The sequence below is a fragment of the Lacerta agilis genome, chromosome 1 (assembly GCF_009819535.1).
Source record: "Lacerta agilis isolate rLacAgi1 chromosome 1, rLacAgi1.pri, whole genome shotgun sequence".
Taxonomy (NCBI): Eukaryota; Metazoa; Chordata; class Lepidosauria; order Squamata; family Lacertidae; genus Lacerta; species Lacerta agilis.
Genome location: NC_046312.1, coordinates 88,793,182 through 88,810,397, shown reverse-complemented (window position 1 = coordinate 88,810,397; position 17,216 = coordinate 88,793,182). Strand labels below are relative to the sequence as shown.

The window sequence follows — 17,216 nt, the reverse complement described above, 5'->3', positions numbered from 1 at the left end:
GTTATAGAAACTAATAGATTGGTAGATTTCCTGCAGCGTGTATTTGGGGCAGCGTACAACACAAAGCCTACGTGGGATAGTTTCCATGATGAGGCTGAACACTGAATTCCCTTCTTGGAACCATAAGCTTAGGATTCACCATTTTAGGGTCATACAGGGTGACTGAATGGCACCCTTATTGATTTATATATAAAGATTTATGCTCTTCTCTATCACATATACATTCACATATCATGATAAGTCAGATTTTCTGGCAGATTGTGGTTTATTGTAAATGAGCAGCATGCTCAGTCACTCCCACCTCATTCCCACCAGGCAGGATGAACAAACCGGGAAGTCTTGGCTTCCCTTTACATCCAAGCTAGGAATCATGATTTGTTGCTTCCTAACAAGTCCACATGCCATAAACCAACAACTATGGCTTAAAGTATGCTTGTAATCATGGTTGGTTTGTTAGGGATCAACAAACCATGAACCCTGATTCAGATATACTAGGAAGCCAAGGCTTCCTAGTGTATCTTTCTGGTGCTAGGAGGGGAAAGAAGCAGTTCACAATAAACCAGAAAATCTTGTTTATCGATGTGCGAACATGAGTATAACCTCAAGGCAATACAAAATTTGAAAATAAAAGTAACAAACAAGAATGAGAACAAGAAAACTATAAGAGCAACAGAAAATACATAATATACAGCCTGGTGAAACCCATCACAGCAGCAAAAGTCAATGAAAGGGGTATTCAAACATTAAAAACCACACAGGAGCTTGGAGACTGAGAAAATGCAGTCCTTTGGTCTGAAAAAATGAAGCACTCTTGTCTGATCGACATAGAGATTCTATTGCCCCAAGTGCAGAAAAACACCTGCTCCTGCTCAGGTGAGCCAGCCTCTGCTCTTGTAAGCTATGGGTTCTGCAAGTATGGGACTGAGATCCATCACACAGTGTTATTTTCTTCTGTTCACAACATCCCTTTTGCCAGGCAGGGTCATAGTTATAGATGGCCTTTATCATGCTCAGTTTGCTTACATTCAGAGCTTTCTGAAATTAATTCATTGCCATGAAAAGCACAATGGTCATTTCAACCAGTTGCCAAGCTTCTCATGACTTTGAGTCAAAAGCTTATGAGACCAAACAGTTTCCCTTTGAAACTGTAAAACTGAGAGCCATTATTTGCTCAAAACCCAGCTGTCATTTTCTTCCAGAGCTTTAGCAATCTCATGGAGGATCTTGTTTAGACAATGGGAGTTTCTGGCTCAGCGGCAGGGGTGTCACTAGATTTGAGAGGCAACATATTCTCAGGATTTGGTTTTGTCTTTTGATAAAGGCAGTGCAATGACAGGGTTGCAAGCCTTAGGTTCACTTCAGCAACATGTGGCGTTGAGGCTGCTTGAAATTGGGTCCTTGTGGCAGTTGCTCCATGGGGCCAGGTATTCATGTGCCTTGTCTTGCCATGTGGATTTCTCCCATGCTGCGTGATTTGACCCAGTGCTTGTTGTAAGAAAACCTGTTAGTAATATGAATAACATGGGGAGATCTGGTGTGAGGCCAGTCCGTAAGGTAAGCTGCTGCATACCGTCAATTGTTTACATGGAGCAGCATCCTTTCAGCACATAAAAGCATAAGAAGAGCACTTCTGGATCAGACCAAAGGTCCATTTGGTCCAGCATCCTGTTACCAAAGTGGCCACCCAGATGCCTACAAGAAGCCCACAAGCAGGACATGAGCACAATAGCACTTATGCTGTCCAGCAACTGGTAGTCAGAGGCATACTGGAGGTAATATAGCCTTCATGACTACTGGCCATGGATTCCCTTTTCCTCCATGACAATTTTATCATTTCAGATTAATTTAGCATTCTTTCATGCAAAGTGGAAGGCTTCCTGGGTTATTCTCGTCATTGGCTTCTTAAGATTCTGATGGAATTTTGTGCATGTGTTTGAACTACATGCAACAACACACCTGCCCTTTATTTCTGAACTTCCTTCTAAATAATCCACTGTTATTTACTCAGCACATTTATAAGCAGCTTAGTGTTTTAATTCTGAACCTCTAATTTTATTTTCATGGAATAATCTAAAGCCTGTCATGAATTGTAGAGCATTTTTTTTTTTACTGGGGGGGGGAAGCATGATTGAAAGGAGATCGTGATTTATTACCTGTTTCACCTTTTGATTGTGAATTGTGTTTACCAGGCTTTCTGAGGAATCTGACTTCTGAAGACAGAGAAAGATGAAAACCTGGGGCATTGTTAATAGTCAAGTCAGTGAATGGGCAGGAAATCAGAGCATCCAGTATATAATGAATTAAATAAAGACAGGCAAAAATTTTAGGATGACAGAGAAAGCAGTTCAGGAAAGAAAAGTCCCAAGGTTAAAAAAATATATTTGGATTTGAGCATATTAAAGTGCATGAAGTTGCTGGGCAAAATATTGTTTTGTTTCAAGGTCAAAACAGCAGCCAATGTCAAGGATAATATGGAGGAAGTGAGAAGAGGTGAAGAGGAAAAATTCAGCCATAACAGCTTGTAGAGAAGATGAAGGAATGCTAGATGGCAGGGTGCCTTAAGATTGAAGCATTGCTCAATGATTTAAGAGGTGAATAAAGATGGTTCCTTAATAAAATTAAAGATGAAGTTGGACCATTGGGGATCTACAGCAGTGAGGCAGTAAATAGGGTGGAGCCTTGGGAACAATTTTTTTTTTCAGTGAAGCAGGCAAATGGACTACACTTCTCCAGAAGCTGAAGCCAGTTACCATGTCTAGCAGAAACAAAAACAACACCCACCTCATATAGTGATCATCCTAGCTTCATTCGAATTAGGCACATCTCTGATTGAACCACCTCAGCCACAAATGGTAGTTGCATTACCATTATGTACATTTCCCCCCATCCAGAAATCTTCCGTTACATAAATTCCTTGCTCCAATACCATATGGGAGAACTACTCTCACCTGGGAGAAAGAGATCAAATAGATGCAAAAACAGTCGGCTAAGAGGCAGTGGAGAGGATATATATCATGAGAACTAATGTACAGATAAGAGCACTCCAATATCCAATAAATATGGAACTGTGTGTATATTATTTCTTGAATATAAAGAGAAATAATTTCCTACAAAGGAAAATTCCCAGTAGTTTTAAGATAATTGGCCATTTTGCATCTTGCCTGAATTACCTACTCTCTCTTTCTCTGGAAAACTGAGGTGGTGTTCACAGTTCTGTTTATTCTGCATCCAGTGTGCTCCCACAGCTGGTTTGGGAAGTAGGGCACACAGAATATTAGCCACATCTAAATCCTGTAATCATCCTCCCTGCCCAACGCCACCCAAAACATGCCAAACTCCACCACAATCGCTCCCTCTAAACTTCCTTTCTCAAACTCCAACTCAAAGGTTGGTGCAAAGGCTCATGAGATTGCAGTTGCAAAGGCTCCTGGGATTGTTAGCCATTTTTTCTGCTCTTTTCACGCCATTTTTGCAGTTCTTGTGCTCTTTTAGGACTGTTTTTGCCCTTTTCTTGCCTTTTTGAAGTTTAAATCTATTTATTTAATTGTTTCCCTGCACCGAGCATATACATGGCCACACGAGAGTTGAACATGCGTAAGCGGGGAGATATTTTTACTGCATTTTGATGCATTTAATTCCAAACCAGCTTCAATTGAGAAATAGAACAGGCTAGCTGCATTCTAAGCTGGGAATTTGTCCACAGTGTGTATAACATTATGGGGCAGAAAGCACTGTCATCCCAGTTAGGCAGAGCCATAGAGTTGGAGAACACCAAACTGGCACGGACTCCAACCTCCCTTTTTTCCCCACAAGGCAGGATTATCCATGCACCAGCTCCTTACAGATCAATTCAGATCACTGTGCCACAAGCTAAAAGCAGGAGTGAACAAGTCACACACTCCTGAGCTATCTTCATATCAGATAATACCAAACGATTCATAGAACTGAGCCAAGCCACATGGATAATATATAGATATTATCCAATGTCGCTATCCAGAGTTGGTATAGTTACTCTGTTGTTGTTTTGTTAAATGATGTAATTTTTTTTTACCAAAGAAAAAAATGCTATTCGAAGCAGCATTGATAGTAACCAAAGATTCACTGTATATTTGTGAGATAATGTGTGATGGGCCACACAGGGAATATTTATTTTTAAAAATGTATTTTGTGCTTTTGTATGAAGGGTTGCAAGGACTCAGGCCAGGACGGCAATAAACAATGGTTTTCTCTATTTTTGTTGTTGAAAGTATAAAACAATTCCAGTTACAATGGTTGTTAACTCCAGGACAAGGCCCTGTTTCGTTTACTCTTCATCAGCTATCGTTTCTTAGTTTTATGGTCAAAGTGTACCGAGTGTGTCTACTATCTAGATAGTGTATACTATCTAGAATGGTATACAGTTCTTTAACACAGGCAAAAGGAAGGATACTGCAGTCTCCTGATGATTCACAAGACGATCCCCAAATGCAATACATCAAATAAGCAAAGCATGCATTTTTGTGTGTGATTGACACCTGGAAATCTTAAATCCCTTCACCCAGTCATAATTGTGTACCGAGTGTAGTGAACACTTCAAGTGCGCTACGTAAATGCTAAATATTATCGCTGTTTCTGCCACCGCTAATCCTGTATGTGGGTGTGACTAGGTTTTGTCCTCTCTCTTCCCTCCCTCGGGGCTTGGATATACAGTTTCTTCATCATTTATGAATGAGAAATTATTCATGGTATCTGATAATTTAGGGGAGCACTTTCTTTCTGATGACAGAACAGAAAGTTGTCTCCTATCTTAGTGCAAATAAAACAATTAAGAGGGACGAGAAGCTTAAAGATTTCATGCACTTTAGATGCTGCTTTTATACAGAAATATTAAGGGGGGCAACCCTTTAAATTTACAAACATGTTTCATTTAAAAAAAAAAAAAACACCACCACACCCCTATTATCCACTGCATCAGTAGAAGTCCATTTATGGAATGGCATATGTAGGAGAAAGAAGATATGAGGTGCTTTTGACTTCACAAGGTAGAAGACCTGTAGAATAATACACTGTAGCTTTAAAGATGCATTTCCCTCTCAAACCCTGGAGTTGGCTCTGGACTGCTGTTTGTGCAGGACATTAAATGGGGTGGTGTTCCTTTTTTCACAGCTGCAGTGGTGAAGCTACCCCTGAGCCCCACTCCAAAGGATCGTGTGAACTTAAAAAGGACGACCTCACTTTTGTGGAGGACTCTCATCAACCCACCGTGAGTTGCGTGGCCTGCGGCAGAAAGGGTTTCAGAAGTGTTGGTTCAGGGAGCTGTAACTTTACTTGCTATGACAGCTCTCAGCTATTCTGCACCCCTGTCACTAATACCGGTACTCTTCTGGCTCTCCTCTCCATGCCTTTTCTTCCCTCCCTTCTTCTACTTCTCTCTCCTCTCTCTCTCTCTTTCCTGTTTTCCCGCACCCCATCTCACCCTTCTTGCTTCTGGGTGGCTGCGAGGAACAAGCTAAAGAATGAAGATACCTAAGGCACATCAACACTACTGTGCAAATCCAGCTAAAGTTACTTGTGACTAAGGGCCCCTCCAGACTGGTATATTTTGGAGGTGTATTCCATAACGTGTCATTCATGCAGTAATAGTGAAATCGTGGTGGATTGACGCTGGACTGTCTACACATTATTCTGCTTTATCAGTTGTTCTGCAAATGTTTCCCCAGTGTTACTGCATGATTCCTGTCTGGAGGGACAGTCTTGCTCTGTAGCAAAACAAATGCAGGACAAAACAAAAAACCTGAGTCATTTGTGATATGAAAAGTTACAGGGTTTCAGCAGGAAGCTACAGGACATGCACCAATTGAAAAGTATGTTCACCTCAGAACGATGACAGGTGCAAACGACTGAAAGCGGGATCGTGGATAACCACCCCGATACCAGTATGAATATGAATAATCACATGTGCGCAATAAGAAGGATATCTGGAGTGGCCCAAAGTACCGTTGAAAGCAATGGAACTGGCGATTAACTTTCTCCATTGATTTCAATAGGACCTGTTCACATAATGTTAGCTGGATCGGGCCCACAATATTTTAAAATGGGTTTGAGAGTTGTTTTATTATCCTTGCTTCACCCAACTGGAGCTTTGGGTGAACAACAGCTGCATGAGGGTGCTCTGAGTAATCTGTGTAGATCCTTCACGGAAAAGTGTTTCTTGATCGCTTGGTCATGAACCCATGACAATGAAACCAGTTGGAAAGTGGTTTAGATATGTAGTATAGACATAAAGTTCCAGCCTTCAGAAAGCGTGTAAGGAAAGGCATGGGGAGGAATGCCCGTTTCATCCTCAGTCAAGCACTTACAAATCCAAAACCTTGGGTTTGGATTGCCAACAGTGGTGGCTGGGGAAGGAGAGCTGTTGCCATCTTAACTGGAGTAAAGCTTCTGCTGCGATACACTGTCCACATATGTCTGCTCCTCCTGCCAACCCTCCCCATACAGCCCGATAAAATAGACATGTTGCTTGCTGATACACACCCCAATATTAAAGTTACAGGAAGATAGCCATGTTGGTCTGCCATAGTTGAAACAAAATTATAAAGTTCCTTCCAGTAGCAAGTTAGAGACCAACTAAGTTTGTTATTGGTATGAGATTTCGTGTGCATGCACACTTCTTCAGATACCAATATATCTGAAGAAGTGTGCATGCACACAAAAGCTCATACCAATTGTGGCGATCACCCAAACTTAGGAATGGCACAGAAGGGGTTAACAGGAATAACCAGTAAGAACCTTTAGGGGACGGAGTTATGTGGGCTATATAAACCCCTCCCGGGGAAGGAAGAGGGTTCTTTAGTCTTTTGGTTCTTTAGTCTTTTGGTTCTTTAGTCTTTAGTCTTGTCTTTAGTCTTTTGAGGCTTGTCTTTTGTCTTTGGCAAGGGGGTTTGTTGGGGGGATTTAGAGGTTGGAAGAAGGGTGGCAAGGGAAGGGGTAGGAACAAGGGTGGGAGAAATAGTTGGGCACTGTTGTTAACAAGAACACAACCAAGAAAGTACTGTTTATTCAGAAACCACATGCTTATGTACTAAACTTCAAATAAAACAGTTTTGTTCCAATATTCTCCTTGACTGAACTGAGTGAAGTAAATACCAGACAAACTGGTTGGTGGCAGCGGTTAATTAATAAAGTGGTGAGTGCAGGTATCAACAGACCGTTAAACGTCTGGGGGACCTGTGCAGGTTGAGCGGACCGCCACACCAATAACAAACTTATTTGGTCTCTAACGTGCTACTGGAAGGAACTTTATAATTTTGTTCCCAATATTAAACTATGTGCGTATTTAAACGGCTGCACACAGATTTCATGAACATGTATTTAATGTAACACTAACAGCTCATATTTTGCTTCCTTTGTTGAGTGAGGTTGTTGCGCCCCCCCCCCCCAGGTATGAGGAGAAACAACGGTTTTAGAGGTAGGGGGTGCTGGGTATCGGATTTGGCCACGTATTTTTAAGTATCTCATATATTGTTTAGTAGAAACTTCTCCCCACAACTACCCCTTGCTTGCTTTCCAGAACTCCAGCCCCAACTGCCGCAGATCCAGTTCTGACATCTCCTACGAAACTTCGGACTGCACCAAAGCTCAACGGGAGTGTCGGCTGCGGCCTCATTTCAGTGATCCGATGCCAACAGATGCTGTGAAGAGGAAACAACTGGAGCTGAAGATTGCTGCAGCAGCACGGCAGCATGCCCAGAAGCGCCGGCAAGAGAGAGACTCCAGTATGTCCCCCTTGCCTCTTGCTCCCTTTGTGTGTTACTTGCAGGGTCTGTCCATGCCACTCATAGTTCTGGGTGTGTTTTGACATTAGGTTAGCAGTCATCATTCAGAGAGGTAACCTCCAAACTTTTCCCACTCAACAGCCATGGTTTATGCTTTACAGCCAGCTGTAGCCTCTTATTCCATGGTCCCTCCAGAGGAGAGGGAATACGGTAGCAGCTCCTCCTCCAGTGTGCTCTCTGTACAATTCATAGCAACAGCCAATAGCCTGGGTTGGGCCCATACAGGACCAAACTGGCTTCTGGCAAATGCAGGAAAGGGGAAAGTGCCATGAGCTAAGCTTCAATCTAGTGTTCTAATCCTCTAGTGCTTTCTTTGACTTTATGCATGATATAGCGAAAGGTGAGTAGAACCTGGAACAATTGTTCTGCAAGTATACTGAGCAGATGGAGCCGTCAATAGGTGACTTCCGCTGGTTGTTTGCATAGTTCATTAGGACAGGCTTGTTCCTTCCAACACATCTGAGCCAAATTCCAAATGAGAGCATTCTTCCCTAGCTGTTGAATTAAAGAGAGAAATGTAACTCAGAAGCGGAATATGTTCTTTGCATGCTGTCAAGTATTGCGGCCCACAAAACTAAACACAGTAATGCATTGTGGCCCACAAGGCTGCAAATATATAGAAGCACCCAGCAAACAATGTATCCAGTGGGATATATTTGGGTTGGTGGGTCACAGGTTGTCTAGGTCTATTTAAAGGATCTCAGAAGGCAAGGCTGAGGAAACCTTGACCAAGGCTTTGGAGATAACACTAGGAAAGATGGATAATTTAACCAATACAAGGAATACAATACAAGGAGGGTTTCTGTCTTTTTTTTTTTTTTAATGACCTGCTACTGTGCCTTTAAGAGCATGCCTAGAGATCAGGTACAGCTTTTCTTAGCATGGAGAAAAAGAACATCTTTATGTATGAATGAAAATGCCAGGACGTAGCAACATATCATTAAGGACTAGGTTCTCCCTGTCTCTGTATTCAGGTACCGGTACTTTGCAGAATCCTTCCTGGTCACAAGGAGAAAAACAAAACAAAACAGGACAAGTTTTTTACTGATGGATGAACAGGACTGAGGAACAAAACAATGGGAAAGTTCTACAAATAGATTTATTTTATTTTCTCTCCCGCTCAGGCCCAGTGCTGACAAAAGCCAACCTCAACTACAGCAGCAACGTTGATGAGAACCATGGCATTCTGGGCGGCTCCTTTCGTTCCAAACACCGCTGGAGCAACGTCAGCAGTCTCAGCGCCGACAGCGGCATTGTGGGCGGGAGTGACGAGAGGGACAGTGCCGATGCCAGCAGTGGAGGGGTGCCAAGGATGAGGTCAGCTGAGATGGAGCGGGCAGACAGCGGCATCAGCCAGGTGCTGAGTAAGAAGTGGAGGAGCAAGGCGTCAGAGACACTGGCATCTCTGCAGGCGTGGGAGGCCCACCAGCCTTGCACCGACTGTGGGGGGAGACACTTCCCACTGGAGACGGATGTCCAGAACCAGAACAAGAGGCGGGCCATCCTCTGTGAGAAGTGCCTGAAGTGCCGGACGGAGCGGAAGGAGTCAGTGCTGGAGTTTGTCAACACTGAAACCAGCTACGGGGAGGACCTGCGCATCATCAAGGAAGAGTTCTACCTCCCCATGCAAGCTGCTGGCCTGCTAACACAGGACCAGCTGCTGGTGGTTTTCAGCAACATACAGGAGCTCATTGACCTCAATGAAAACTTCCTGGAGTACCTTCAGGAAGAGATTGAGCAGGCCTTTGAGCAGGTAGTGTGTGTGTGTGGTCTCAGATTTCTTCTCCGTTTCCCTGTGCAGTTCTAATGAGCTACTTTTGCCACTGAAGCTTTGTTACTATGGCACTCAAAGGTTGTGCCACTCATTAGAAAGGCACAATGCCTAATGAGCATGTAAGGGAATTGAGAATGGGTATGTCTCTGTCTGGCTCATTTTAGCTGTTGAAAGGGGGAAGGGGTCCATTGCTGAGTGTAAGAGCATTTGTATTGCGTGTAGGAGGTCCCAGGTTCAATCCCCACCATCTCCAGGTAGGGCTGGGAGAGATGCTACCAGTCAAAGAAGACAGTACTGAGCTAGATGGTCTGGCTTGGTATAAGGCAGCTTCCCTGTGTTCTTGTTCCAAAGGGTACCACCTTTTTATTTATTTTTTTGTGTGAGAAAACATCTGCCTCTAGATTAAGGAAGAAGACCTCAGCTCTGATTGGATGCCCCCAGTCTACCGCAAGTCGCCTGTATTTCTTTGTGATTGACAACAAGATACGTGAATTCAAGACCACTTGGTGAATAAGCATCTCAAAAATCCTTTGTGCCTTGTAGAATCATAGAATCATCTAAGAAAGCCCCCTGCAATCCATGAATCCCTATGCCAACCTTCCCCAGCCTGGTGCCCTCTAGGTGTTGTTGGACTACAGCTCCCATCAGCCCCAGCCAGCATGTCCAATGGTAAGGGGTGATGGGAGTTGTAGTCCAAAACATCTGTTGGGCACCAGGCTGGGGAAGGATGCCTTACTCCTTGAGTCCCTTTGCCCCATGTCTGGGGCTAGCTTTATGACATGTGGAATTGGCCCTTTAGCACTTTCAATTTGCTGCGCAGCGAGGCCTACCATCCGTTCCAAATATTACCGCATTTCCATTGGCTGAAGGAAAACAATGCCGGCAGGCAGACGGTTGCGCTAACACCTCAGCAAAGCGAATGGCATTTACACGCCGCTGTGTATTTATATTATGCCCTGTGCTTTATTAAGGGCTCTGAAAGAAACAAAACACCCTTTTACCATGAAATTAATTTTTACAGCAGCATTCAAAGAAGCCCATCTTGCCCACAGGAGAGCAATTAAAAGTGGCTTTGCCTGCCAACAATTGCCGGTGGCCAAGAACAGACGCAAGGCTAGTTAAATCCTTTAAGTGTTATTTGAGCCACGCTCCAAACTGGCTCTCTTTCTTGAACGTACTCAAGGTTACTTATAATTTGCTGGAACAGCAGTTCTTGATGGTTCATTATTACAGACTAGCACCCTGTGTACGGCACATGGCTCTGTGCCCTGTTGCTGAACTTTGCAAGTCAAATGCGGGAGAGAGTATTGTTTTGAAGGCCAGATAATCACCTGGGGGAAGGGCCAGAGTTCAGCAGGAGAGCACATGCTTTTCATGCAGAAGGTTCCATGTTCAGTCTCTGACTTAGCCATTTTTAAAAAGGAAGGGAAGGGGAAGGATCAGGTAGCAGGTGCAGGGAAGAACCTCTGCCTTAGAGAGTCATCAGAGAAGATTGTACTGGGTATATGGACAAGTAGGCAGGACAGGGATTCTCCCTGGTGTTGGAGGCCATGCTTTATATACAAAGGTTCAAGGTTTGATCCCTGGCATCTCCCAGGTAGGTTTGGAAAAGAGTCTTGTGTGAAACCCTTGGGTGTCACTCCCAGCCAGTCTGGACGAGGGTCAAGGAACCTTTTTCAGTTCAAGGGTTGTGTTTCCTCATAGCTGACCTTCCAGGGGCTGCATGCTGGTGGTGCAGGTGGGCAAAAGGTTTGTGTCTTTTTAAGCCAAGATTTAATCATCCAAAATGGGGAAATGTGATAATGCTATCCACTGCGTCAGAGACGTAGTTGAACTTTTTAAGATGCTGGGGAGCCATGGAGGGAGATCAAGGAGGAGCTGGGGGATAAGACCAAAGGCGTAAAAGAGATCCTGTGAGCCATTTCCAGCTCTGCCAGTCACGATTTTAAAAAATAATTTAGAACTCAAAATCATATATGCAAAAATTGCATTGCACGACTTTGTAGGAATCTGTGTGCATGCAAATTTTAATGCAGTAAGATTAAGGGTTCAGATGTTGAGCGTTCTATTTTGACATATATGGGGTTGAAATTTTGGGGGGAATAGGGTGGTACAGTCTCCAGTTTCAAAACCTCAAAAGTTCAGATTTAATCCATGGAATTCAACTGAAATCCAGTTTAACTTGCAAGGATGCTGTCTGCTAATGGATTTCAGCAAACCGTTTAAGTTGGATGGCATGTTTCTTTAATTATGAATGTTTGTTTTTGTTTCAGCAATAGCGTAGTACTCTCTGTCATAACTGAACCTCTGTGCTACAGCACCTCATGCTGGCAAAAAAGGGGGAATGGTCTTGCAATAGTCTTTTGTGAAATACTTTTATCTTTTTTTTAAATTAGGAATCAAAATGTAACAGATTCTAAAAATATACATCAGGAGAGTAAATCATTAAAAGACATGGCAGGGAATAACAACATGGTTGTCAAGCTGAGATTAATCACTTTTGCATTGTGTTTGCATACACTTTTAATGTTCTACCAGAGTCAATAGAAAACCATAAGAAGATCCCCGCTAGATCAGGCCAAAGGCCCATCTCAACTACCATCTTGTCCTCACAGTGGCCAATGAGATGCCTATGGGAAGCTCACAAACAGAAGCTGTGTATAACAACATTTTCCTCCCTTGTGATTCCTAGCGACTGGGGTTGGGCCACTGTTTGGAGAATGGCTTGCAGAAGTTAGCAGTTCCTGATATAGGTTCAAGGAAAAAACGTGTAGCACTTTTGCTTGTTTTCAGCGTGGAAAGAGCTTAATTATTCAGAATACATTCAAGCTGTAGTTCATGGGAAACGTGGCCGAAAGAAACTCACTGTTGAAACAGCTATCATGAGGTGTGTTGCTAACATGTAGTCCAAGATTAGCTTGCAATTATATTAGCAGTTGCAGTTGAGGTGGTAGGTCTGGGCTACATATTACCTGGGCAGGGCAGTGATGCGGTCAGGACTGTGTGGACACCAATCTGTTCCTCCTGCTGGTATGTCCACACAGCCCTGCCTTTGCTGCTGCCCTGCCCCACCTCAGCCCCATAAACTGCAGACATCAATGTCACTAGCTCCAATCCAGCACATTTGCCACAATTGAATATTAGGCCAGTGGCTTTTAATGGCCTCTGGTACCTCCACGTCTTTGGCTGATGCATTGCCTTGTGTGTTGTGTGTTGGCAGGGCGATGATGACCTCATGACTGTGTGCATTGGTGAAATATTCCTGGAATTTGTCAATATGCTGCCTGCCTTCCAGACGTACTGCCTCCAGCAGTCATCTTCAGTGAATATGCTCAATGCACTGGAAAAAGAGAAGGAGTTACTCAGGTGAGGAGACCTCTTAATCTTGGGTTGGTAGCAGGACCATTCAGAGCTAGTATGAAGCCCGGCCTGGAAGTCTTCTTCTTGACATGACACCGTAAGTCCTGCAGGCCCCTGGTGGAGCCCCACAGTCATCTTAGCCCTCCAAGGCCCAGGGCAAGTGTACCCAGCTGTCCCCGCCCCCTTGCACAGGTCTGGTAGGGAGTATATGCCTTGGGGCACAGACTCCATATCTTTTCCTAAATGGACTGAGCATTTCTGGGTATGTAATGTATTCAAGAGATTAACTGGGTGTGTTTCGGAGGGGTGTGTGATCTGGGTTAGTGAGCGAGATATAAATTTGTGGAAATAAATGAATTTGAAATGATCGTACCTAGAGATAATAATGAATGGGGGCAGTTGTAAGGGGATTAAATGGATTTGGAGAAGGATCTGTTGGGAAAACAAGAGTTAATTAATTGAAGAGGGGACAGATCTGGAGTGGGTTGCAAGATAATTGAACATATTTGGGGTGTCTGATGGGCTTATCGTCTGTAATATTAAAATTCTGGTTTTACATCTGTACATATTCAGATATACGAAAGTGTGTCTATGAGCCCATACTTTTAAGTACTTAGCAATACCCCTTGGAATAAGTATGCTTTGGGGAAGGGGGGTGGGTTCATCAATGACCAGGCACTTGCACCAGGATACATGGCATCAACTAGAGCTGAGGAGTTTACCAACAAAGGCACGTCGCCAACTGGGGCTTTGAACGATAGAAAGGCTGTGCCTATCCACCTGTGATATTCCCAGTACAGTGTCTGAGTGCTCCCTGCACCTCCAACCTCCTCCTCACAGCTGTTTACCACAGCTATCAGCCTATCACCCATTCCCACCACCCTTCTGAGTCATACCCCTCCCCACCCTCTCACTATATATAAGGGTCTGGTGACTTCTGTTTCAGTGTATCTGAAGAAGTGTGCATGCACACAAAAGCTCATACCATGAACAAACTTAGTTGGTCTCTAAGGTGCTACTGGAATGATTTTTTTTTCTCCTCCCCAAATCCATTCTAGAGGACTGGGGGAACCCTCAAACAGAGTTAGGGAGTGCACAGAGGACACATAGGACAATGAGAAGGTGAAAAAGTTCCCTGCACTAATGCAACTAATATGCTAGATACTGCTCTGTGTCTACATTTGCATAAATTTAGTAGTATTTAACAGCTAAGATATCAACAGCAAGTCTATTGAACCTTACCTTAGTGATGCATTAAACAAAGCCTGAGAACAGAAAAAAATCAAAAATGTTCCTGAGTCTAGCAAATCAAGTAAATGGTTTTGCAGGAAAGCAGTATATATCAATAACATTCTGGGATCTTAAGTCATAATTACTTTGTAAATGTTAATTAATTAAAGATAACAATGCCTAATGTGTATGTAAGAACAAGACCCTCGGTGTAAGCTTTTCTGTTTTCCTGTACTTGTTTACAAAATATGTTTTTTTTACCTCCCTGCAGGATTTTCCTCAATGTTTCCCAGAACGACAACACAGCGCTTCGCCGCATGAATCTGCGGTCCTTCCTCATGGCTCCACTGCAGAGAGTCACCAAGTACCCACTTCTGCTGAGCCGCATCATCAAAGCCACCACTGAGTACCACCCAGATCACAGCAGCCTGAGGGAGGCCAAAAGCCGCATTGAGTCCCATCTGGAGCACATAAACATGAAGACCAAGCAGGAAGGGAACTCGTGGACTCTGCGTTCCTTCCGCCAGGACAGCAAGAAGAACAGGGAGGTCATTAACATTGAAATGAGGGAAACCGCTATCAAGACTGTGGGCTGGCTGCGGGAAGAAACCCGCTTTGTGATGGAAGGGCCCCTGCAGCTGGCCCAGCCTCCTGATGGGCAGTGGGTCAAAAAGGGCAGCAAGACCTTAAAATTCCAGAGCATGCAAGTGCTCCTCATGGTCAACATCAGACGCGCCTCTGAGTCTAGCTTTGAACCCGGAGAGCCAGGGCCTGTGAAAGATGCAGTATTAGTACTGATTAGGGACAAAAACAATGGGAAGTTCAGCTTGCTCAGGGAGCCCTTGAGACTCAGCAACTGTGTGGTCTCTGTGGATCCCGACTGCGATGACACGTTTGAACTCCTTGAGATCAGGCGGGAGTCTTTTGTGTTCCGAGATGGAGACAAGGCACGGACTCACCACTGGTTCAGGCAGATACGGAGGTACTCTCAGGACCTGGGCTCCTGGAAGAAGCGGCGCAATGCCTTGCCCAACATCATGATAAGCGCATCGCACAATAGGTCATGAAAGGATCGCTGACTGCGAAATGACTTGGCTAAGTAAGCTCAGAAATTTCCCCACAACCTGCTTTGGGTTGAAGATCTCCTTTTCAACAAAAATTGCACCAAGGATGAACTTCACCTGGCCAATTAGCATTGGAGCTATCCGTAATGATGTTGTTTTCTACTGAGAATTCATTTGTGACGAGTACCACTTAAATAAGTGTTTCTCAAATTGAAGGAAAAAATGTGCCCCGTTTTTAAGCTTGTTAGATCTTCCATACAACCCAACTTAGAAACCTCATTGGGTGTAGCTACCTGTCTCCTACAACCTTTATGTCTGCTTTGCTCCCAACTGTGTGGTTCCCACACACACAGCTGCCTCCCCTACCTCTGCTACTCCTCTTCTCGGCTGCTCCACAGCCCATGGTCTCTAGCTTCAGGTAACCCACAACAGTCTGTGACTGACCATTCCACCCTTCCCTTTCAGCAAATCCATGAGGTAGACACTCAGATTGTGGGAAATCTTGAGCCTCTTTATAGACCTACTTATCAATAAGACATACAAAATGCTGCCCCCTCTCTTGTAGGTGCCCCACAAACCCTTCTGGAGGCCCACATTCCCCATTTTGAGAGGCATTGCCTGATGAGGTGATAAAGTGAGGGCCCCATTGAACAAGAACTGTCAAAAAGAGGCTGTCATCTTGAGAGGAGGTTGGTGGCCGACCCTCTGCTTAGTGTAACTTACTGAGCTGGTAGCGAAAAGGAAGAGTGTTGTTAGTTTGAAGACTGCCTGTTAAGTGTGAAGTGAAGGTTAAGTTCAAGGGACCACGCATGAGCTGTAGGAACATAAGGAGTTAATCTAACTAGCCAAAATAATCACTTCAGCACAATTTGGCCTAAGGAGAAATCAGAGGAGGCTCTTAAGTGGTAAGAGGAGACCTAGATTCTGGGTAATGGGAATCTTTTGCACATTTTGTAAATAGGTATAACAGTGAAGACAACAAAATGTGTGTTGTCTATCTAAGGGCAAATAGGCTTTACCCTGTGAAGACTTGCTCAAGGGGGGCAGGGTGGGCCCTTCAGATTTGTGGCCGACTTGGGATGTCTTCCTCTATGGTAATTAGGGGTTATTGGCACCAGATCATGAGGAGCAGGTCTCTAGAGAGAAAATATTGAGCTAATATTGTTAATAATGCGGGGATCAGATAAGAGTGTGAGATGTCTGACACTGCATGATTGTGCTGGGAAAAAGGAATTTTGACCATATATGATAGACTGGTTTCATTGTGCATATATTATAACAGCATTAGGCAACATCCAGTCAAATTTAGAGCAGTATTAACACAATAAAGGAGAATGTTTAGACAGTATAATTAGCCTCATTTCAGCTTGCTCTCCCAGGAAACATTTAATTCATCCATCTTTTGTTAGTTTATCAGTTTTCTACTTCCACCCTCATGCCCATGTAGGAAACAGTTTACCGAGTTTTACTTTGCACTGAATGCATGTAACGCATAAATGGAAAAGGATGCTGAAATATATTCAGAGTTCACTCACAAACATTCCAGAATACCTGTATAATCCTGTGGATAAGCAATACTCTCTCCCTTTACGGATCACTGGATTTGTTTGTAAATGGCTAAAAACCCATTGTAGAAATCCAAGGAATGTCTTAACATCAGAAATAGTTCTGAAATACTCTTCTGTTAACAAGGCTCAATTACCTCTTCTAGTTTGTGATTATTTAAATGATGTAATCTAGTGTATTTCAAAATTTTAATTAAAAAGGAATCCGTTACATTATTGTAGATTAACATAAAATGTTTTAATAATTATGTTTCCTTGCACTTTAATTAACTTCTCTTTTTGTTTTCCATACCAGATCACTCCTATCCTAGTGACACGAGAATAATAATAAAAAAGAACTCTATAGAATACTAGAGAACAAAATACGTGGCAGCACTTTTCTATTCTATAGCCGACAGGAAAAAACCTG

At 43.5% G+C, this 17,216-nt stretch overlaps 1 protein-coding gene across 2 annotated transcripts in view; it reads left to right on the top strand.

The window, feature by feature from the left end:
• Positions 1-17,055, top strand: part of LOC117054012 — a 69,186-nt gene extending 52,131 nt beyond the window's left edge. For both annotated transcript variants that reach the window (XM_033162459.1, XM_033162452.1), the window contains exons 4-8: positions 5,146-5,242; positions 7,550-7,754; positions 8,939-9,567; positions 12,809-12,954; positions 14,450-17,055. In XM_033162459.1, coding sequence (XP_033018350.1) covers positions 5,146-5,242; positions 7,550-7,754; positions 8,939-9,567; positions 12,809-12,954; positions 14,450-15,245 — 1,873 coding nt within the window. In that variant the 3' untranslated portion in view covers positions 15,246-17,055. The remainder of the gene's footprint in view (positions 1-5,145; positions 5,243-7,549; positions 7,755-8,938; positions 9,568-12,808; positions 12,955-14,449) is intronic.
• The last annotated feature ends 161 nt before the right edge of the window (positions 17,056-17,216 follow it).